The sequence below is a fragment of the Centroberyx gerrardi genome, chromosome 23 (assembly GCF_048128805.1).
Source record: "Centroberyx gerrardi isolate f3 chromosome 23, fCenGer3.hap1.cur.20231027, whole genome shotgun sequence".
Lineage (NCBI taxonomy): Eukaryota > Metazoa > Chordata > Actinopteri > Beryciformes > Berycidae > Centroberyx > Centroberyx gerrardi.
The window spans coordinates 7162926-7185201 of record NC_136019.1 but is presented as its reverse complement, the minus strand read 5'-3'; the positions used below and the strand labels follow the sequence as shown (position 1 = coordinate 7185201).

The following is a 22276-nucleotide window of genomic DNA, read 5'->3' as shown; positions in this document are numbered from 1 at the left end:
TTTGTCCCCTCAGGGCCGCGCTAGCTGCGACCTCTAAACTGTATGACAGCGTGGATGACGCTCTCCATCGGCTCGTCCGAGTGTCCAACCAGAGAGGCCGTGACCTGGAGGCTCTGGGACGACTAGCGGGGCTGGTGGACAAACTGGAGAAGGTAAGGAAGGAAGGAAGAGGAGTGTGGCTTCATATTAAGATTTATATTTCAGGTCCAAAGATATCATATGCTCTTCTCTGAATCAGAATCACTTTATTCTCTTGTCTTGGTCGTAACAAGACAGTGCAAGATATACAGTAGACACTATACTATACACATCACATACGCTTATCTCACGATACGATACGCAATGTGGGGTTCGCGATTCGATACAACCACGATACGATGTAATGAATAAAAGTTCAATGACAACAAAGAATGACTGCAGAAAATCTTTCTAGCGATGGCATTGTCTTGTTAGAATGTAAACAACAATTTAAAAATGTCTTTATAAAGTTCAAATAATGTAAATTCGATGGAGAGCTTGTGAAATTGCGATGGGCAAGTCGTCTCATTTGTGATTACTACTGCAGAATAAAATGGAGCTAATATCGCGATTCATTTTTCTGCCCCACGATACATATTGTCACATTTTTGTATTGCGAATTTTGATATATCGTCTCATCCCCATCATTCATCGTGGCATACATTGGTCCATTGCACTATATACAGTATACTGATAGAATGAGACGCGTGAAATGACCATCTTCTGTCTCTCACCCGTTTCTTTCTCCCTTCTCTTTATTCATTGCTCTTTCCTCCTCTCATCCCCTTTGTTTCTCTTTCCTTCTGTCCTCCTCTCACCTCTGTCTCTCTCTCTCTCTCTCTCTCTCCTCACGCTCCAGTGTGATAAGGAGATTGAGCAGGTCCACGCTCAGCTGGAAGACTACAAGGATCCTCCTCTCTCGCTCAGCAGACTCTCTCTCAAACAGCAGAAGTTCAAGACGTTCAGAGAGACGGCCAATGTGAGTGCTAGATATGTTTTGGTCTTCATGTGTTGTGTAGTATTTGTACAAAATGTTTGTACAGTATGGAATTGTGTGCATGTGTGTGTACGCACTAAAAATACTGCTTTGTTGGCGTATTTGCGAGTTACTTTCAATTTCGGAATACACACTTTCACTATTATTGGCTTACCATTAGGGGGGGATTCTTAAAATTGAACAAGGGGATTTATTGACAGGCAAATCATTGTTTCCCCTTGAATTTTTACCTAAAATAAAAAAATCCTAAAATCTTATCTGAAGGCCATTTCATGTTTTCCACTAAAACAATAAGATACTGTCTCCCTTCATACCAATTCCAAGCATTAAGATAAGATAAGATAAGATAAGATAAGATAAGATAAGATAAGATAAGATAAGATAAGATAAGGTAGCACTTTATTGATCCCCTTGGGGAAATTCAGGTGCCAGAGCAGCAATTGGCGGACAACGCCAAGGAAATGTCAAGTATGATATGATTCAAGTGCAGCAGGGTAATAGAAGAAGTAGGGACTAAAATAAGATAAAGGTAATGTACGTAATTACAACAATTATCAACCTTACTAGCCCTGCAAGACCCTAAAGCATGTTTTGCTACACATTTTACTCTGAATTACTTATTGAAAGACATAAGAAGTTACGTTTTTTCAAATGTAAACAAATGTATTTAAAGAAAAATCCACTCTTAAATACTTTAACACTGTTAAAATAACAGTTATTGATGATGTGATTGTGCATTCTGGGCCTATTTTGTTGTTTGGTGGTGTATTTTCTTATTCCTGTGGATAACTGGCCAAATGTAGACAAGGTTACGTAATGTTGAGATATTTCCAGCGCAAGTTATGAATTCCTATTCCAGTTACAAGTTCCTATTATGATTTCAACTTCATAACGTATCCTCTTGAATCCTTTAGGATCTCCACAGCGAGACTCTGTCGGTGCTGAGTGACTTGGAGGGCTGGTGTGAGCTGGACTGGGAAGGCCTGGGCGAGGTCCAGATCAGACTTCCCCCGGTCAGGGAGAAACTTCGAGACATGTCCCACTGCCTGTCCGACTGCTGGACCACCCTGGACAACACACAGAGGCTGCTGTCCACGCTGACCGAGGTAACGCGCACAGGAATGGAAAGAATTTATACACACTTACAGCACATATACACTACCAGTCAGAAGTTTGGACACACCTGATTGAATGTACTATGTTTTTCATTATCTTAAAGCCATTTTGATCTAAAGGCTTACGCTTAAATGCTTGAAATTTGTTTCTTAGACAAATATAAATAGTGAAGTTGATCCTATGTATGAATTTCTTTCCAAAGCCTTTGCTTTCCATCAAGGCAAAGGACGGCTACTTTAAAGAATCTAAAATATAAGATAGTTTTGATTTGTTTAACACTTTTTTGGTCGCTGCATAATTCCATTTGTGTTATTTCACAATTTTGATGTCTTTACTGTTATTCTAAAATGTGGAAAATAGTAAAAATAAAGGAAAATATGGTGTCCTAAATTTTGACTGGTAGTATAGGTACAACATACTAATGCAGGCACACAAACACACATCGATGTTTCAAAACCTACAGGGCAAACAACAAAATCATCTTTTTTTTTCTCCCTTCTCCTTTCCCTCTCTCCTGCGCAGGCCACCCAGTGGTGCGACGCCGTCTCCTCCACCTCCTCCTCCCCCTCCTCTTCCTCCACCTCTCCTCTCGCCTCCCTCCCCCCCATCCCTCCGTCCCGCTTCCAGGACGCCCGGTCCCTGGCCATGGAGCTGGGCGGCGGGGCGCTCCTGGACCTCTGGACCCAGACGGTGGAGCGCTACCAGCGGACCGTGGCGCAGGTCAAACCCCGGTTCCTCCAGGCCGACCGGGGCCAGAACCAGGGCCAGGGGAAGACCAAGACCCCCTCGGCCAGCAGCCTGTGGGACCTGATGGGGCCCGAGGGAGAGGGGGACTGGGGGCTGGGAGCCGGAGGAGGGGAGGGGGCGCTGCAGTCCTGGGGCTCCCTGGCGTCGCTGTTCAGACCGCAGACCTGCTCCACGCTGAAGATAGGAGAGGACAAAGGAAATAGGAAGGAGGGAACAGGGGGAGGGAGTGGAGGAGGAGGAACAGGCGGAGCCGGAGGAGGGAAGTTCCTGCAGAACCTGCTGAATCCTGCGAAGAAGAGTGTGAGTTTTTATATTGAATATTTCATATTTTTTGAATTTGCTATGATATGAGTTATTCTATTCTATTCTATTCTATTCTATTACCTTGACTGTGACCTGTGTAAGAGAATGCAAATAATTCTGTGTTTGTCCAATCTGTTTTCAATACATCTACATCTAATACATCTTTCAATAGACCGATATGGACTTTTTGAAGGCAAATACACATCCCAATATTTTTCGACTGAAGCTGCAGATAGCCGATGTTTTATGCTAATTTTAAACATATTTAAATTTGACCAATTTAATATAAAAATAAGTGTTTCCCCCCAGAAATTTTGTCTTGGAAGGATGGAAAAAACAGCATTTAGAGTTTAGAGTTTCAACCATCACGGTACAACAAAAAGTCAACTAAAGCCCAGACTAATGAAGTTCTTTTAGGTGGGTTAGCAACTCCTTAAAGCAGGTTTCATTCTAAAATCCAATCCTCACCTCCATCATATCAGCGGGGGATGACATTGACAGGCTGACTCCCATTTTTATGAAAAGGCATCGGACCATATATCGCTAATCTGTAGCCATAAAACTGTCCAGTGCTAATGTCATATAATAATGTCAGTACGTTTATAACCGTCTCCCTCACCCTGCAGCCCTCAGAGGCCCCGCTCCCTCCCAAGCCCCCCAGGAAGCGCCACCCGAGCTTCGACCTCCAGGCGCTCCTGGCCCCCCGCAGAGGCACGGCCACCCCTAAACCGGTGGAGTCTCCCGTGGGCGCGGCCAGCCGCAGCTCCCCGCTGTCCTGGCTGGGGCGGCGGGCGTTAGCCGACCCGGTCATCACGGCTACCATGGCAGCTGCCGTCCCCGGGTGGAGCGCTGGAGGAGGAGGAGGGGTGTTGATCCGAGGCGTGGAGGTCAGCAGCAAGGAGGTGGTGGACCACACCGGGTCGCCACGGCAACATGTGCTGCTGGGCAGGACCGAGAGGGAGACGGGCGGGGAGAGGACGGGTGCTACTGCGCAGAGGTGTGTGCTGGTTTTGTGTGTGTTTGTGTCTTCTTTGCTTTCTCTTGTATGAGAGAGAGAGAGAAAGAGAGAGAAATTGAGAGAGAGAGAGAGACTGGGAGAGAGAGATAGAGAGCGAGAGACTGAGAGGGAGAGAGACTGAGAGAGAGAGAGAGAGAGAGAGGAAGAGAGGGAGAGGGAGAGAGAGATGAAGAGAAAAAGATAGAGACAGAGAGAGAGGGGAGGCAGAGAGAGCGACTGGGAGAGAGAGAGAGAGAGAGACTGGGAGAGAGAGATAGAGAGCGAGAGACTGAGAGAGAGAGAGAGAGAGAGAGGAAGAGAGGGAGAGGGAGAGAGAGATGAAGAGAAAAAGAGAGACAGAGAGAGGGGGGGCAGAGAGAGAGAGAGAGAAAGAGAGAGAGAAGGAGAGAGACAGAGAAACAGAGAGAGAGAGATAGAGGGAGAGAGAGAGGGAGAGACAGAGAGAGAGAGAGAGAGGGATAGAGAGAGAGAGACAGCTAGAGAGAGAGAGAGAAAAAGAAAGAGAGAGAGTCGGCGGAGTTGGCTATGAGTCCCAAACCAGACTGATATTATGAATTTCATCAAGCGCAGGCCGAGCCGAGATGAAAGGGATAAGTGACTTCATCATCATTTTGTATCATTTAAGTATAAATTGAAGTCCGTTTCAGAATGATGTTATCAGTCAGAATGCAATCTCAGATAACTTTATCATTACTGCCTGTTTGATCTCTGTCCATTCCATCTTGCTGTCCTCTCCTCCACTTCCTCTCCCCTCCCTCTCGTTTCCCCCTCCTCTTCCTACTCCTACCTCTTTGTTCCTCTCTTCCAAATTTACTGATTCATTTTCTTTCCCTCCCCATCGTCCCCACACTCCTCTGTCCCTCAGTAAGCTGTACCTGCTGTGGTGCAGGATGCTGAGTTCGGAGAGGCAGTATGTGGCCGTGCTGAAGGGGGTGGAGGAGACCTACCTGCCCCTGCTGGACGTCCCGGACGCCCCGGCCTCCGTCAGGGGCAAGGCAGACGCTCTCTTCCCCAACTGGGCCAGCCTCGGAACCTTTCACTCGCAGTACCTCCTCCCCGCCATGGAGGGCGCTCTCCTGCAGAGCCTGCTGCAGCAGGACTGCTTCAGCAAATATGTAAGTCGGTGAGGTCAATATTGTCTGAGCTTTTGATTTAAGTACTGGCAGCTAAGTATGAGTTTTACATATTTTGAGGGTGGAAAAGGTTTGTTTATATTGGTAGTGTTTGGAAATACTAGATTAAGATCTGAAAGAAAGCTCCAAAAAGTTTATTTTACTTTGACACCTTTGTTGCTAAGCGCTCGTTGCTGTGGTGTTTCTGCACGGCACTTCCCAGAGAGATCACCTGTCAATCAAACAGTGTGTCCAGTACTGTGACGTCTTTTTCCTCTGATCTTCTGTTGAGTTTTTTCTTTTCTTTGTCTGTTCAGCCATGGTGGCTATCGCTGCTCATGCTAACTACCCAGTTCTTCTTCTTCTGTTTATTCCAAACAAACCGCAAACGTAAAACGCATCACTTCCTGTGCGGCTTCCCGGGAAAGAGCTACCAGACAACGGCTGTTTAGAACACCAATTGTAAAAGCTTTCATGAACTGGATATAGGTTGAATCACAGTCAACTTATATCAATTGGCATGGATTATGACTTTAAATAAACCCAAATTTGGTCAAATAAAAGGTCAAATAAATGACAGATTGTATGTTTAACTCAGTTACTCTGATTTGCTGATTCATTGGATTAAAGGGATTGAATGATTATACCTGTCATTTTTCCCCCTCAAACCTCATCTATCTCACCTTTCTCTCCTTTCTCTCTCCTCCACACACACACACACACACACACACACACACAGCGGGAGCAGTTTCTCCAGTATTCCCACTACATCAGGACTAAACCAGAACTGGACTCTCCACTGGTCACACAGGCTGCCGACTACTTTAAGGTAAGATTCATCATATTGCTGCTGTCTGATGAAAACCTCGTATCTCCAAAAAAAATCTACTTGTATGCCTAGAGATAGTTGAGTCGTTTTTTCCAGACTTTTCTTCCTGTGTCACCCCTCCTCCCTACTTTTCCACTGTCTGAAATAAATAGTAAAAACAGTAAAAACAAATTTAAAAACATAGTAAAGATTGAAGACTGTCTACTATACTTCAAGTCAGAGAAAGGGGGCCAATTTTCTCACTGATGACTGCATATTACAGAAACTGTAAAACAGGTTTTAAAAGATTTCATGGGTGCCAGGGTCATAAAACCTGCTGTGTAACCTGTGTAAAAAAATCTGTGTCAAAACAGAAAAGAAAAAAAGAATGGTTAATTTGATAATAGCAATGTCTTTTCTACAGCAAAACATGAATATAATGACAATAGATAAGAGGCTGGGGTGCAAGTGTGCATACAATGTTAAACTAGATGGATAGTGGGTGGCCTTTTGGTGTAAGAGGTTCATTTGCTTAAAAAAAATATTTAAAAGAAAATCCCAAAAACCTCAGGGTAAGAAGATCATAATTACTAACAAAAGTCTATTTCGAACACATCACAAGCAGAAACCAATTAAAGTCGCTTTATTCTATACAGTGGTAGCAATTAAAAACGAGCTGTATACAGTAAAGCTATTTACATGTTTAATGTACACTAGCAAAGCTAATTAAAGAAGGATTATGTGGAAAGTAATTGGAGCTTGCAAGATACAATTAACTCAAGCTAATGCATTGACAGCATCACTGGATCATCAGATTACTAAGGGAACTTTACAAGGAGATGACAGATCTGTGAGGCTGCATTGAAGTTCTGATACGGTGCAATGCTGACAAATCACCACAAGGAGGCACTATAAGCTCATTCACAAACTGTAGCATCTCTGAGAACAGCTTGAGCATGTTCTGGATCACGGTCGCAGGAGGGATTACGGTTATTGTGATGGCGATAGATGTGAAACTGGCATTTAGGCTAATGATGATGATGATGATCACTGCGGTGATGATCGCAGCGATGATGAAGACAGCAGCGGCGCATGTGGCAACGCTCACGCCCGGAATGCGAATTCATGGAGAAACCCAGAGAGAAACAAAGTGGAGTCCGCACACTGCAATGCTCCCTTATGCGTATTTATTACCAACTGCTGACGTTTTCAAGCTCCCGTGCGCTCCACTCATCAGTCTGATGAAGAGCCTGGGGACTAGTTGGTAATAAATACGCATTAGGGAGCATTGCAATGAGCGGACTCCACTTTGGTTTTTGATGTATGACCTTTATTTGTCTGGCACCTGCGTTCAGCACTGGGATGTACTGTGTGCCTTTTTCTGCTTCTATGGAAAACCCAGAAATGTAATGTCATTTGAAAAATTGGGTTAGGGTTAGGGGAAATTCACAGAAAGTGATCCATTCCCTGAAAGATTTAGAAATGTCGTGGGTATGTTTTTTTACAGTCCTGTTTTTTCAACCAAAAAAGCCTTTAAAATCAACAAATTTCCTGATTGTAGAAGTCTCAAGTGAAAGTTGCAGCTAACAAAACTAGGAATGTGGCATCAAATCAGCCATTCAACAATATGAATTTTCAAAACACATGAAAACATACAGCAGATGTGTACCAACATTGGTCATGAAATTCACTCTATATGTCACGGAATAGTCACAGAATTTATTTAGTAAAAATGTCTAGGATCCCTGAAGACTAATTGAGACCACAGTGAGGTTGATTTAAAAAAAGAAAACAGTTCATTTATTTACATTAAACCTTCACACTGCAAAAAATATCCATCTTAACAAGTAATTTAGTCTCATATTCAGCCTTCTAATCTTATTTTTGTTTGTAAACAAGTTTTCTATTTTCTAGAAATTAGTGTCAGTATCTTGAAGTCAGAAGTCAGATTTGCATCGGAAACAAGTGAAATTATCTAACCGCTTTGGCAGATTTTTTCACTTATTTTAAGACAATTATGATTTTAAGACTCCATAATGGACTAAATGACTTGTTAAGATGGAGATTTTTTTGCAGTGGCACAAAACACATCTTTTCAATGAAAGTAATTGTTATAATGTCTACTGTTGAATGATGATGGACTCACACTAAGACTCTCTGAGACATTTTGACCTGAGGAGGAACATTCACATCTTTTCTTTTTGTTTCAACTCTCTCCCTCTCTTCACTTCCATTTCCTTTTCCCTTCCTCCTTCCCTCCCTCCCCCCTCACAGTCCAAACTCCCCCCTGCCTCCCCCCTCTCTCCTCTCTCCTTCCCCCACTGCCTGCAGGCCCCCACCCAGCGGCTGGAGCAGTACTGCGAGGCGCTGGAGGAGCTGGGCGGCCTGAACCCCGCCTCCGACTCCGCCCTCTCCATCCTCAGGCACGCCCAGCGGCACGGCGAGGACCTCAGGGCCAGCGACCTCATCGTCGGCTGTCCGGTGAGAACGCCTGTCCCAGTTTACGCGTCAAGTCCCACTTTCTTTTCTTGGGAGGGAAAAGAAGCTCGTCTTGATGAGGTCAGATGGCTTTGTGAGACAGAGAGAGAGAGAGAGAGAGACGGAAATGAAACGAACCCGTCGTGTCGCTTAGTGTGTCGTTTATTTTGTTCAGAGCGTAGAGGGAGGGAAGAGGAAGGAAGAAGGGGGGGGGGGGAAGAGAAGGTGAGAGGAAGGGAGGAAGGAAGGAAAGGAGGCGAGGAAGCCTTCGGGTACGGCGTTTATTAGGTCGATCCCAGGAAGAAAAGCTAATGGCGATCCGAGAAAACTTCATCTTGTGTCACAAAGCCGGAAAACTCCACATCCGGCGCTCGCTGCATGTTGTGCTACTCTGACACGGCTGTATCAGTCAGAGCTGGTCATGACAAAAGTTTGACTCACACACACACACACACACACACTCACACTGTAGCTCTCCTCCCCCTGAGAGGGAGAAAAAAAGATTATGGCAGCACAAACACTCCCATTGAGGTACTTCAAACACGCTCCATAAGCTCTCCAAGTAAAATGACTGTGAGTGGAGGACTTTATGTGTGTGAGTGTGTGTGTGTGTGTGTGTGTGTGGCCGGGTGGGTGTGGGTGTGGGTGTTCATAATGTGTGTGAAGCATCACTTGTATCATGCCCCACACATCACTAGAGGTTTAAAAATAGAGTCCTGTGGCACCACATAAAACAATTGGCGGCTGGTAAATTGTGGGTCCTCTTAAATTTGTTTAGCAGAGAGGTTGAAAAGACCTGAGCCTGTTGTAGTGTTTGTGTTTATTCAGCTGTTTGCTGTTTGAGTGTGTGTGTGTGTGTGTGTGTGTATGATCTTGACAAGTCATTTAGTCTTAAAGGGGTGAGTAATATGACTTCTATTGGCCTCTATTGGCGACCAGTAGGAGTTGCAACAACATCAACAAGTCTCTGTATCCCTCCCAATCACACACACACACACACACACACACACACCTCCCGTCCCATTGACTTGTAACTGACACAAACAATAAAGTCACATTTTCACAGTAGAGACTGGTAAACTAGCTAATTAGAGCAGAGATCCAACAGAAACTATCTAGTGAAGAGGTAAAATATCACCATGCTAAATACTGTTATAATAACACTGCTTTGTCATTTGCTTTTTTGGCTTGAGAACGAGGCTTTCTATCCTTTGTAGCTGAAATGTCCTGGAACTTATAATCTTACTTATTGACCCTTTAAAATGTTATATTTCTAAGGACAAGTGAAAATATCTGCCACAGCGCTGAGATCATGTCACTTGTTTCCAAAGCAAAGCAGCTTGCTTCAAGAATGGCGAGTGTGATCCGCCTTATTTCAAAATGCCGTCACAGATAGAACAGGTGAAACTGCATCAGAAACAAGCGAAATTATTCCACCCCACTGGAAGATTTTTTCACAAGGGAAACGTGATTTTAAAACTCAATACGAGACTAAGTCACTTGTGAAGATAGATATTAAGATGTTATCTTTTGCGGTATAAGGCCTTGGGCTTGAGCCTTAGGCCGTAGACGATGTGTGCATCCTAATGTGTGTGTGTGTGTGTGTGCGCGTGTGTGTGTGCGACTGTTTTCAGGTCCCCGTGGCGGAGCGCGGCGAGCTGGTGCGGCACGGGGAGCTGGCGGTGTGCGGGGGAGCGAGGAGGAAGAGGACGGGGGTGAGGAGCGTTTTCCTCTACCAGCACGTCATCATCTTCACCAAGCAGAAGAGCCTGAGCCCGGGACGCACCGCCTACAGCTACAAACACAGCATCAAGGTACCCACACGCTCACACACACACACTCTCTCTTTATCTCTCTTCTGATTTTCTCACTATCTCCGTCTCTTTCTTTCTCTTTCTCTCCCCGATGGATTTTGAGGAAAGTCCACTTCCAGAGTTGATTAAATTGAAAGCAAACGAAGACAAACTGAGCTGCCGAGCTGCTGCCAGACTTGACACACACTTAACTGCTTGTCTCTTTCTTTGCTGAGACACTGATGATGGGACTGTCTATTCCTTCTTTTTTATTGTCACTTTATTTTACTTTCATTTGGACTTTTCTGCTGCGCACTATGCGATTAAATCTCTACATTTTTTTTTCCATCTCATCATCACTTCCATTCCTTTGATTAAACTTTTGGTTGTTTTGTTGTCTTGATTTTGCTGATTATTTTCTCAGATTCCTTAATTTATTCTCAATCTTCTCGTTTTTTTCCGTTTCTGTCCTCTTCTTTTCCTGCTGCAGGCGGGCGAGATGGGTCTGACTCAGAGTGTGGGTGAGGAGGGAGTGAAGTTTGAACTGTGGGTCCGGCAGGCTCCTCGAACCAGAGACTGTCTCACGCTCCAAACCCAGAGCAGGGAGGACAGGGAGGCCTGGACGCATGACATCGCCCACCTGCTCTGGACGCACGCCATCAACAACACGGGTACAGTGTGACCTTTGACCCCCGAAGCCTCAACTTTCAGCTTTCTCTGACTCGTTGCCACTTACAAAAACCCCATCAACCTGAACTCTTCACCAGACCTGGTTCAGATCGTATTAACAAATAGTCTGTAATGTTAAATGTAAAAAAGTTGACGTTCAAATGTTTTCCTGCAGCTCGTACCTCGTTCATTTTCTCTAGCCGGTTAATCCTTTTCAAACTCAATCCCAGCATGCACTGGGTGGAAGGCAGGGAGACATTACAGGGCTGCAAACAGACAGATACACTCACATTCATGCTTACGGGAAATTAAGCGTGTGATCGCATTAACAGTTTGTTGTCTTTGGTCCGAGCCATTGTGGAAAAGTTTACTTTGTTGCATTTTTGTAGTTGGTTTGTTTAGGTTCACGTTGTCCAATTACAAGCGGAACCAAGGCTTGTAAACAAAAGTCACATGGACTCACAAGTAGCTCGTACATTGGTCTTGGTAACATGTCATCCTGCCAGGTTAGAGATTTTGGAGGCCAAATTCCTCCAAAATCCAATTCCACTCCAAATCCAATTCCACTGCTGTCTATCAGATGTTAACATCCGTCTCCTTACACCCATAAACTTTTGCATTTTGGGGGTCGTTTCCTGTAGTCGGTTCAGATTACGTTCTCACTCCGCACCGCAGTCGGCTTGGAAGAGGACTTTGACGTTGTTCTCACCTGGCCAGATGAAATGAACTACAGGAGTAAACGCTCCAGAGGTTGAATAGACTGCCCCAAGCATGCCGGGTGTGAACACGCCCCTTTTTAGAGTCACTCATCCACTTGAGTTGCATGTCTCTGGAGTGAAGGAGGAAACCGGAGCACCTGGAGGAAACGTACACAAACCCTGAACCCTGCTCCTTCTTGCTGTGTGGCGACATCATTCTGCCCCAAAAACAAGACACGCACTGCAAAAAACGCCCATCTTAACAAGTCATTTAGTCTCATATTCAGCCTTCAAATCTTATTGTTTTTAAGCCAAGAGAAAAATTCTGACAATGAGGTGAGATGATTCTACTTGTTTCCAACGCAGTTTCACACCAATGCAGACTTAACACTCACAAATGAGTGTTAAGTCAGAAAGGATCACTGCACTACTATCAAGAAAATGACACTTGAGTCTACAAAATTCTTGATTTGCATTGGATTTTTTCACTTATTTTAAGAAAAGTACGATTTTAGGACTCAATAATAGACTAAATGACTTGTTAAGATGGAGATTTTTTGCAGTGCTAAAGTATTTCCGAATATTTTTTGACCAAGGTCTTCCCTTCCCTTCATGCAACCCACAACACAGCTGCACTGTCATCTGTCCTGTGTAGAAGGGTACAACATGCCAGGGTTAGGGGTGAGATTCCCACCCTTACTGAAAATACAGTCAATCAGCGGTACTGTAATATACTTTAGATAAAAGCCACCAAATAAAATATGCTTACAGTGTGTAGGCCTGATATGTAAAGCATTATTGAAATCATATTGGGGTTTTTTATGACTTCTCCTCTCTCTTTGCCCCCCTCTGTCCTCCCAGAGTTGTGTCTGAAGGAATCTCTTTGCATGGGAGTTTCCAGTAAGCTGCTGCTGGACGTGACGGGAACTCAAGCCGGAGAACTGGACTCCATCTACAGTCTCAACGACCGAGGTGAGGTTCATGGGGAAATATTTCTGAATATTTTTTTTTTCCTCTCCTAAGTGCAGGGTGTTGCAGAAGCAGTATGCACAGGAAAGGAGATTATGGAGATTATTATGTGAGGTCCAGTTTGAATTGGCAATCTGAATTGACTGAATTGAAAGTGAATTGACCCTGATAGATTTGAGATGTGATAATCTGTTTATGGCAAAACAGTTTTTGAATTTTAAAGGAAAATCCACTTTCCAATTGAAGTAAAACTGACTTGATGCCAATCTAGACACATACATTTATCTCCAAGTTGATATACACACATTTATACACACACAACTAGCAGAGCTTGATTCCAAAGTATCCTCCGTTTAAAGAAATTGAACACCTATGTTTACAAAATGCTACTCGCCATAAAATAAAATATACTATGGAATACTATCTTTACTACCTTTTAAGCTATTTGCTGCTGTAAGATCCTTTCTTATGAAATAGTGACATTTGAGAGAATGTAAGTTTTTGGAAATACTTAGCGATATACGTCAGGTAACCGTTACATGTATAGTGTTTTTGGATGAAACCCGGCAGTTTCAGTTCTCCCCTTACAAATACTGAATGAGGGTTGGGTAATCATTTTTCAATTCAAACAGTGGGTTCGGGAAGTTGCTTGGTTTAGATTACCGGATCGGGTTACCGGATTGTTCAAATTCGCTTTCTGAGTTGAGGGTGATGTGGCCCTGAGATTACAGTCAGGAAACAAAACGGGCCATGGGAGTATCTCGAGTGTGTCTGCACGTGACAAAAAAAAAAGGTAATAACATGGTTTTCACGATCCTGCGCCCCGAGGCTAGACTATGAATTTTTGATATTTGTCTCATGCTGAGACAGTTGAAAGAACTGTGATGTGTGTGTGTGCAGAGATTGTGTAGTGGTTTAAGAACCTCGCCTCTGGAAACACTACACTTCTGCTATGATCAAATCCTACCAGAACCTTCTCTTCTGTGTTTCCCCTAGTCTGTGGCTGTCTCATCCGTCCTATACCATATCAATAAAAATATTAAGGGGGAAAAAATCCACCCTAAAACACTTTCCCACTGCTGTAAAACAGCTATTGGCGACGTACCGTGCATTCCTGGGCCCATTTTGTTGTTTGGTGGTGTATTTTTCTTTTTCCTGCAGATAACTGGCCAAGCGTCGAGATATTTCCAGCTACAATGGAGTTTGATAGCAGAAAAGTGAAAACAATAAACATCAGGTTTTGGAGCGAGGGTGTTTTTTTCTAGATTCACCATTTTGCACCGACGTTCGACAATCATACAGGGAGAAATCCATCGTAGAAGAGGCAGAGAGACCAATTTCTCCACCGACAGCAGCCTCAGTAGACCAGAATGCAATGCAGCCACAAGACGTTTTGGGCACAAATCACTCTAGTCTAGTCTAGTCTAGTCTTGTTTATTTATAAAACCCTTTATTCCAGTCAAGTCTCAAAGGGCTGTACATACCATCATATACCATACTACATCATACATACCACATATACATACACATCATCCTATACTAGGTCATATACATACTTCATATCCATTGTTTACTACATCATATACATACTATATACAGTTACTATATAGATACTATATATCATATAGGACATCACATCATCATAGATCATATATATCATATACCGTACAACACGCTCTCTTGCGCTTACTCAGCTATTGCTATCACTATCGCTCTCTCTCCACCTACACATACAGTATAATCCAGTTCACACCTGTTCTCTGAGTTTTGCCAAAAGGCATTCTGGGAAATGTAGGAAATCACCAATTGAGGTAGAAGTAGAGGAGGCAGGTTGAGGGAAAGTAAAAGTAAAATTGCAACACTTGCATCACAAAATAGGTCCTGGAATGCGTTGAGCATCACAGATCGCTGATATATAACAGTGTAAGAGAATCTGAGGGAGGGGATTTCTCTTTAAGACCAGCGGTTTGTCCTCACTGCTAAAAAAAAAACCCCAAAAAACCATGATCTGAAGTATCATTCCTTAGATGCTAGGCCCACCATCCAGTCTCCAAAGGCCGCTGCTGCCCTACAGCCAAAATAATTACCCATTCATATCTTGGTGTAATGCACATACTGCTCACCAGGTGTCTCATTGAGTACAGTAGCACAGGCTCTCAATGCATGAATTGTCCTCTGGGATGGAACATGCTGTTAGAAATTCATTGAAAAGAATGAAATAACCCCTTCTCTCTCTCTCTCTCTCTCTCTCTCTCTCTCTCTCTCTCTCTCTCTCTCTCTCTCTCTCTCTCAATTCGTAGATAATTTGTACGTCGCATAACACAAAGTGCGTAACACATTGCTAATATATGATTGCCAAACAAACTCATGCATGCAAATTAAGCCGGTATGCAAGAGGACATCATCATCATTGTTTTTTTTCCCACTTTCTGCTCCACAGTGATGGGAAGCTACATCTTTTTAGATATGTCCAACACCTGGTGGATGTATTTTAACACTCTCTCCCCCCCCCTCTCTTCTCTCTATCTCCCTCTCTCTCTCTCTCTCTCTCTCTCTCTCTCTCTCTCTCTCTCTCTCTCTCTCCCTCTCTCTCTCTCTCAGTCCACAGTAGCTGTTCAGACTCCTCCTCTGTAGGCAGTCAGAAGGAGGGGGGTTCCCCGGCGTCTGGAAGGGACCCCAAGAAAAGCTCTGGATCAACAAGTTACACACAGGTGGGTTCTCTTAAGGCACGCACACACACACACACACACACACACACACACAGGGCGGTGATTTTAGGGTGGATGAAGACAACTGGGATTCCTCTTTTTTTGCACAGATTATGAAAAACTTCGATTTGCCTTTGTTCGATTCCCACTGGGACCACCTTTACTAAAAATACGATACGATACGATATAATTTCTTGTCCCCATAGGGAAACTTGTCTTAGACTCTCAATAATTGCACAAACATAATGAAAACATACATAATAAGCATGCCTAATAAAAGCATATTCAACATAATAAAAGCATCAAACATCAGTCAAATTACATCAAAAAACTGATTCTCACACAAAATCTTACTCAAAAATATATGAACTATATATAATACAATACATTTATAAATATATGAATGTCCACCAAATTGCATATGTGCTGTTATACGCTAATAAGATGTGCAAGTGAAGACAGTGTGCATGCATCTTTTTTTAGGTAAAAGGAAATAGGAATACCTGCTTGCCATCTCCCTGGTACAATTTAAATGAATTGCTCAATGGACACACACATACACACACACACACACATACACACACACACACACACACACACGGAAATTCTCTCAATCTCCTTATCTAGCAAACAGAATATGACAGATTGGCAAACAGACTGTGAAGGGAACAGATTGACAGACAGACGGACACACACAGCCCAAGCAGATAGGCCAAACACACAGACAGCGATATGCACATATTCAACAACAGAGGGTGGATTGGCGCTTGTGTGCACACACACGCTTTCATATATACGCACACACACACACACACGTGAAAAATGTGACTGTTTCTGTTATTTATCTCTCCAGAGTCAGTCTCCCTCCACAGCCGTGTAACTGTCATCTCAATAAGAGTAAGTAACTCTGTTTATTCAATGTTTCTTTCATTTTTTTCTTTCTTTCTATCGTTGCTCTCTTTACATCCGCTGCTCATATAACCTCATCCCATATCCCTCTCTTTCTTATTCTGCACCTTGTACCGATTTTTTACTCTGTTCTAATCAAAGGAATCACGTAGAAACAAATTCTTCCTTAAGGACACTTTAAACTTCTGTAAAGATGCAATATCTAGAAATCTGATATTTCATCTCCTCTCTCTCTTTCTCTTTCTCTTTCTCTGAAACTTTCCATTTTCCAATCAGAAAAACTGGACCCTGGACATGACGAAGACTGAAACATCTCTATTCCACCTCTGGGCGAGTCAAACTGGACGGGGGGAGAGCGAAGAGAAACGACAGCGCCAGAAACGAACACCTCCAACTCGACTTGAACATCTCCCTCTCTCTTTGCTCTCCCTCGTTTCCTTCCCTGCATCTCTCCCATCTCCTTTACTTTCTCCCTTCCCTTGCTTTCTTCCTTAAAAAAAAACAAAAATAAACACCAACAGACGGGTGAGAGCTGCACTGCAATGCTTTCACCCGTTTAAACATATCAGCTCTGCCTATTAACCCCAGAGGATGGCTGCATGTGAAAAAGGATCAAAACTGCCCTATTAAATCATGACAAGCACCAGCGGGGCTCTCTGTGCTCCGCCATTTTGGATCTGCCAGTCTCAGTTGCTGGCAGAGTCATTGACACCAAAGGCACTTCAGCCACACAGTGCGGCCATTGTCTGCCCCGCGGCTCCCCACTAGGCCAAACCACTTGGTCTGAACCACTGACTGCCTGGCTGGCTGACTGTACGGATCACATGCTCCAGCATCTGATAATAAACAGGAAGTAATATGCGGGGCACAAATCCACCGTAGGATTGCAGATTTAGAATGTATTATATACTACATTTGTCATTTTCAGAACGCTGATTGGAGTACTGTATAGGCTTTTCAGGCTTGGTAATTTTTTTTTTCTTTCCTGCCTGTGTAAAATCATGTGGTATAGGCTAGGTGTGATTGCATCTATGCAAATGAGGCAGGGGTGGTGTGAGCACGCACATACACACATACACACACACACACACACACACACACACACACACACTGTCCCTCACACATGCAGTGAGCAGACATTCTTATTGTTATAAAACAGTAGAGTACTGTTCACATTCGCATACACATACACACACACACACTGTGGCCATTTTAGAGCCTGGTACAGTGTATAGATCAGTGGAAAGCTAAATGAACGACAGGCAAGGTTACAGAAAAAGTACAGTAAGCATTGCCTTGATGTAAAGAACAGGAACATCATATGGTAACCGACAGCTATACATGTTACCGTGTTTGTTTAAGCTAATTGTTACCAAAGATATGTTGCATATATTATCAATGTCAAGGATTTGAGGGCAAAATGGTATTTAGTCTTGCTTAGACTGTAAGTTATGTCAACAATATGAGCTTCTTTGTGCCTTATAATGTTCTTTGGGATACAGTTAAGAAAAATATGGCGAACTTAACTTGTTTTTGTCTTCCTGCCTCACAGTGGGTCTTTGGAACAAATAATGCATTGAATTTAATACTATGCCTTTAATATAAGACGCCATATTCTGTATGCCAAAGGAATAAAATGGGTGTCTGTGCAATGTTGATTTGTTCTGGGGTGTATAAAAAGAAGTATCGTCATTAAATATAGTCTAGTTTTGATGTGCTTTTCTAAACGGAATGCTCTCCATAAAATGGAGATATGTGGATTGGGTCTTTGTGCTTTATCCCAGTTTTACTGGTTAAATCAGGCACTACATCATTATGCGTTAAGGGTCATTTCACCAAAATTGACCTGTAGGTTGTTATTCTACAAAGCAAGGCATTTTCCTAAGATTTTATTTCTGCGGTTTTTGTGAATTTTGAGTCATGAGTTTCCAAGATCGGGGAAAATGCAGCTCTAATGACATCATCAAATTGTATTGCCTGAAATGGTTGAATGTTTGATGCAGTGCAGTTATGTGATGTCACAGGATTGCTTTATCCTTGATTTTGAGAATTCATAACTCAGAACGAATGGAACAACAGAAAATGTTACAGGAAATATACTTCTGCAGAATAACAATTTAAAGTCGATTTTGGTGGAATTTGGCATAATCTGATGTAGTGTATTTTATGACAGCAAGCATCCAATCAGTAAAACAGATCAGCAGTCACTCAACAGTTTGAATAGTGTATTTTTTTTAACAGTGTTGGGTCAAACAATATAATGGTTAAGGTACAATAAGAAACCGTCAGGTAGCGAAAGCCAGCAGAGCGGGTCAAGCTTGCGTCTTCAAGAAAGCAAAGCAGCAGCGGTTGTCGCTGCATCAGATTTAGCACATTTCATATCTGCATCCAAATTCAAAAATTGCAAATGGGTATTGAGCTGTCCTGAATCAATATGTAATTTGTCGGCTTGCAGAAGCCCATACACTACATAGCCTATAGCTGTTTGGTACATTGCATTATATCGAAAGCAATGTAATGAACACCATCTTTCATTCTTACTGCAATATAGATTGTCATATTCAGAATCCCTCGCCTTCGTATGCCATTGCATTGCATAGTATTAATGTATAGAAACGTTTTCCTTGTTACATGCTCTTTTCTATGACAAACTCTGCCTGATGTTTACATTTTTTTGGAAGGCATTGGAATGTGGAATGTTGGAAAATGCATGTTTTGCTTACAGTGTACTTGATGATAATTGTACTACGACTGTTTTTACCTTTCCTGTGTTGAATTAAAACTGGATGGGAGCCATCGTGGAAAAGTTTCAAACCTCTCAGTGGGGATTTAGCAGTGGGGGGGGGGGGGGGGGTAAGAGGTTGTGCTTGAACCTTGTAATAGGAGGGCTAACCCCGAAATGAGGCCTAACCCCGCAACCTCCGAACGCACTGTAATGAGCAAGGGTCTCTTGTCCGAAAGACAGCTGTTCCACTGCTTCCACCGGGCCCGCACTCACAAAAACCCAGAATGATTAGATAACTACTAGCGCCATATCAAATAGTTCCAGGGATCAAATTCTCAAAAGAGAGCGAGGGAGAGGGCAGTCTGAGTGTGTGTGTGTGTGCATCTGTGCATATGTGTGAGTGTGTGTCCATCTGTGCATGCGTGTGTGAGGGACAGAGAGAGGAATGAGAGATAAAGGGTGGGCAATAGGGGAAGGAGGGAGGGAAGGAGGGAGGGAGGGAGCAGTGCAACAGGAAGGGGCAGAGCTGGGAGGGAGAAAGGGAGCGACAGAGGAGAAGGACAGGAGACAGTAGGTGGGAATGATGGGAAATGAGCGAGGGCGAAGGGGCAGACAGACAGAGAGGCACAGTCAAGGGGAGAGCAGAAGCACGAGGGGGAGAGGAGGAGGAGAGAAAAAAAAAGAGGGGAAGAATAGAGAGGGGGGCTTATAGAAGGAGAGAGAGAATGAGGGAGACACAAAGAGGCAGGGTGGTATAGCGGCAGGCAGCAGAAAGTAGAGTTAGGAGAACTTTTTTTTTTTTTTTTTCTAATGGAGAGAACTGAGAGAGAGGCCGAGAGAGTTGTAGAATGGATGAAGGAGAGAGGGAGAGAGAGAGAGAGAGAGAGAGAGAGAGAGAGAGAGCGGGGTAAAAGGGGGGATGTTGACAAAGCAGCGAGACTGTGGCGAACAAAGAGAACGTGAAGAGAATGAGTCGGGGGAAACATCAAAGGGATTTTTCAGGCCCGGTTACCGGGACAACAGACATTTGCATGCGATTAGCTTTTTACATCATATTAAGAAGGGTTAGGGTGAGGGAGGGGGGGGAGGGGGTTGGGGTGGTGGGGGGAGAGGGAGAGGGAGAGAGAGAGCAGGGAACTATAGATCATACGCACACACACACACACACACTGTATGAGATAGTGAGAGAGAGAGAGAGAGAGAGAGAGGGGGAGAAAGAGAAAGAGAGGGACGTTGGTCATCTCACGCGGATAAACTGACTTATAGGCAGCCAGCCAAGCGTTTCTTTTGTAAATGAGAGTGCATGTTGGGGGGAGATACAGTAATATGCCGGCGCAGACATTTTGGTGAAGGGAGGTCAGAGCAGGCGGCGTGCATTTTTCTCTCAATGCAACTTTGACACCGACAATATACTGAGCAACAAACGCAAAAAAAAAACACAAAAAACAAAACGAACACTTTGTAAAAACTTGCGAACGCTCATTTCAGGATTTCAAGCACACAGCCTGTTTTCCCCATCAGACAAACACTTGCCCATATGCCTTTGTGTGTTGCGTTGTCACAGTATTGTGGCGGCATTATAGGCTTACATACAACTGTTAACACATGCTGTATGCAGTATGCACGCATTGCCACATGCATACTTATAAATGATACACATATGCAATATCTAAACACAAGTATGCATAAATGCAAACATATAGGACACACTTGATGCTGCCCAATATAGACTCCCAATGCAATATAAACACCTTGTTATTACAGACATGCGATGCATACATCACTCTGTCAGAAAATACACCTCACACAACCTTTCCTGCAATCATAAAAGCCATTAAACATGTTTCTATGGGCATACACCCTCCGGCATTTTACACATGTAACATTATCCCGCCATATCTCTCCACCTCCCTCCCTCCCTCGCTCCTGTCTCTCCATCAATCCACGTCCCCTTCCCCTCCCTCCATCCTTTTCTCTCTCCTTCCCTCACTATTTCCCCTCTATCCATCCATCTTCCTCCCTCCCTCTTAATCTCCACCTCTCCCTCCTTATATCTCTCCTCCTCCCCTTTTCTCTTTCTGTCTCTCCCTCCCTCCCTCCTTCCTTCCTTCTTTCTCTCTCTCTCTCTCTGGCCTGCACCGCTCTGTGTGTCTGTGCCCGTGTGTGTGTGTGTGTGTGAGTGTGTGTGTGTGTGTGTGATGCTTCAGTGCCCTCAGTATTGTGGCTGCATTGTGCCAGTAGGCGTCGCCGCGACAGCCGTTGTCACGGCAGCATTGTGATGGGGGGGGTGGGGGGTGGGGGGTGGGGGGTCTGAGCGGAGATGAGGGGTTGGGTGGGGGGGGTGGGAGGGGGGTTGTGGGGGGGTGTATTACAGTATCAATACCCTGACACTGCGACAAAAAGGACAGCAGCCGTAGCCACATATCACTCCACCTCTGCACTCCTCCGTCTCCTTCCTCCTCCTCCCTCCTTTCTGCCCCCCCTCCCCTCCCCTCCCCCCTCCGCCCCCCCAAATCAATTCCCCTCCCCTCCTTTCAATTGATTTCCCACCATCTCTCACTAAATATGTACATATTGATCCCCCCCGCTGCCCCCCCCGTCATCCCTCACTCTTTTTCTCTCTCCTGCCACCCCTCCCTCCCTCATTCTCTTGTTTTTACTCAAACATCTATCAGATTTCATCCCCTCCATCCAAAGCCCCCCCCCACCCCACCTCCACCCTCGCTCCTTATCTCACTCCATCTCTCTCTCATACTCACTCACTATAACACCCCCCCCCACACACACACACGCATACACTCTTTCCTCATCTTTCATTTTACCCCCCCAACCTCTATTCTTTCCTTCTCTCTGTGCCATCTCTTCTGCCCCCCCCCCCACAACCCCCAACCCCCCTCCACCCCCCCCCCCCCCCCCCTCATCACCCCTCCCTCCCTGTCTCCCTCCCTCACGGCTGTTTCTTTCTTTCTTTTTTTTTTTTTTGTTTGTCTCTGTCTCACTCACTCTCTGCATATTAATTGGTGCATTTCTGCTGCGGCGGAGAAAACAATCAAAGCGTCAGGGGCGGGTGATGATGCCATTGTGGCAGCCGCAAACACGTACACATATGTACTGTGAGCACACACACAAACACAGACACAGGCAGACAAACAGACAGACAGACGGAAACACACACACGCACGCACACTGGGACACACACACACACACA

General features: G+C 44.2%; 1 protein-coding gene across 1 annotated transcript in view; it reads left to right on the top strand.

Moving 5' to 3' along the window:
* Positions 1 to 19149, top strand: part of arhgef40 (Rho guanine nucleotide exchange factor (GEF) 40) — a 44620-nt gene extending 25471 nt beyond the window's left edge. Inside the window, exons 14-27 of the mRNA XM_071910904.2 lie at positions 14 to 152; positions 878 to 997; positions 1930 to 2121; positions 2654 to 3178; positions 3808 to 4178; positions 5065 to 5314; positions 6051 to 6140; positions 8394 to 8600; positions 10232 to 10411; positions 10881 to 11061; positions 12619 to 12729; positions 15328 to 15437; positions 16288 to 16331; positions 16620 to 19149. Of these exons, the coding sequence (XP_071767005.2) occupies positions 14 to 152; positions 878 to 997; positions 1930 to 2121; positions 2654 to 3178; positions 3808 to 4178; positions 5065 to 5314; positions 6051 to 6140; positions 8394 to 8600; positions 10232 to 10411; positions 10881 to 11061; positions 12619 to 12729; positions 15328 to 15437; positions 16288 to 16314 (2503 nt within the window). The 3' untranslated portion in view covers positions 16315 to 16331; positions 16620 to 19149. The remainder of the gene's footprint in view (positions 1 to 13; positions 153 to 877; positions 998 to 1929; positions 2122 to 2653; positions 3179 to 3807; positions 4179 to 5064; positions 5315 to 6050; positions 6141 to 8393; positions 8601 to 10231; positions 10412 to 10880; positions 11062 to 12618; positions 12730 to 15327; positions 15438 to 16287; positions 16332 to 16619) is intronic.
* The last annotated feature ends 3127 nt before the right edge of the window (positions 19150 to 22276 follow it).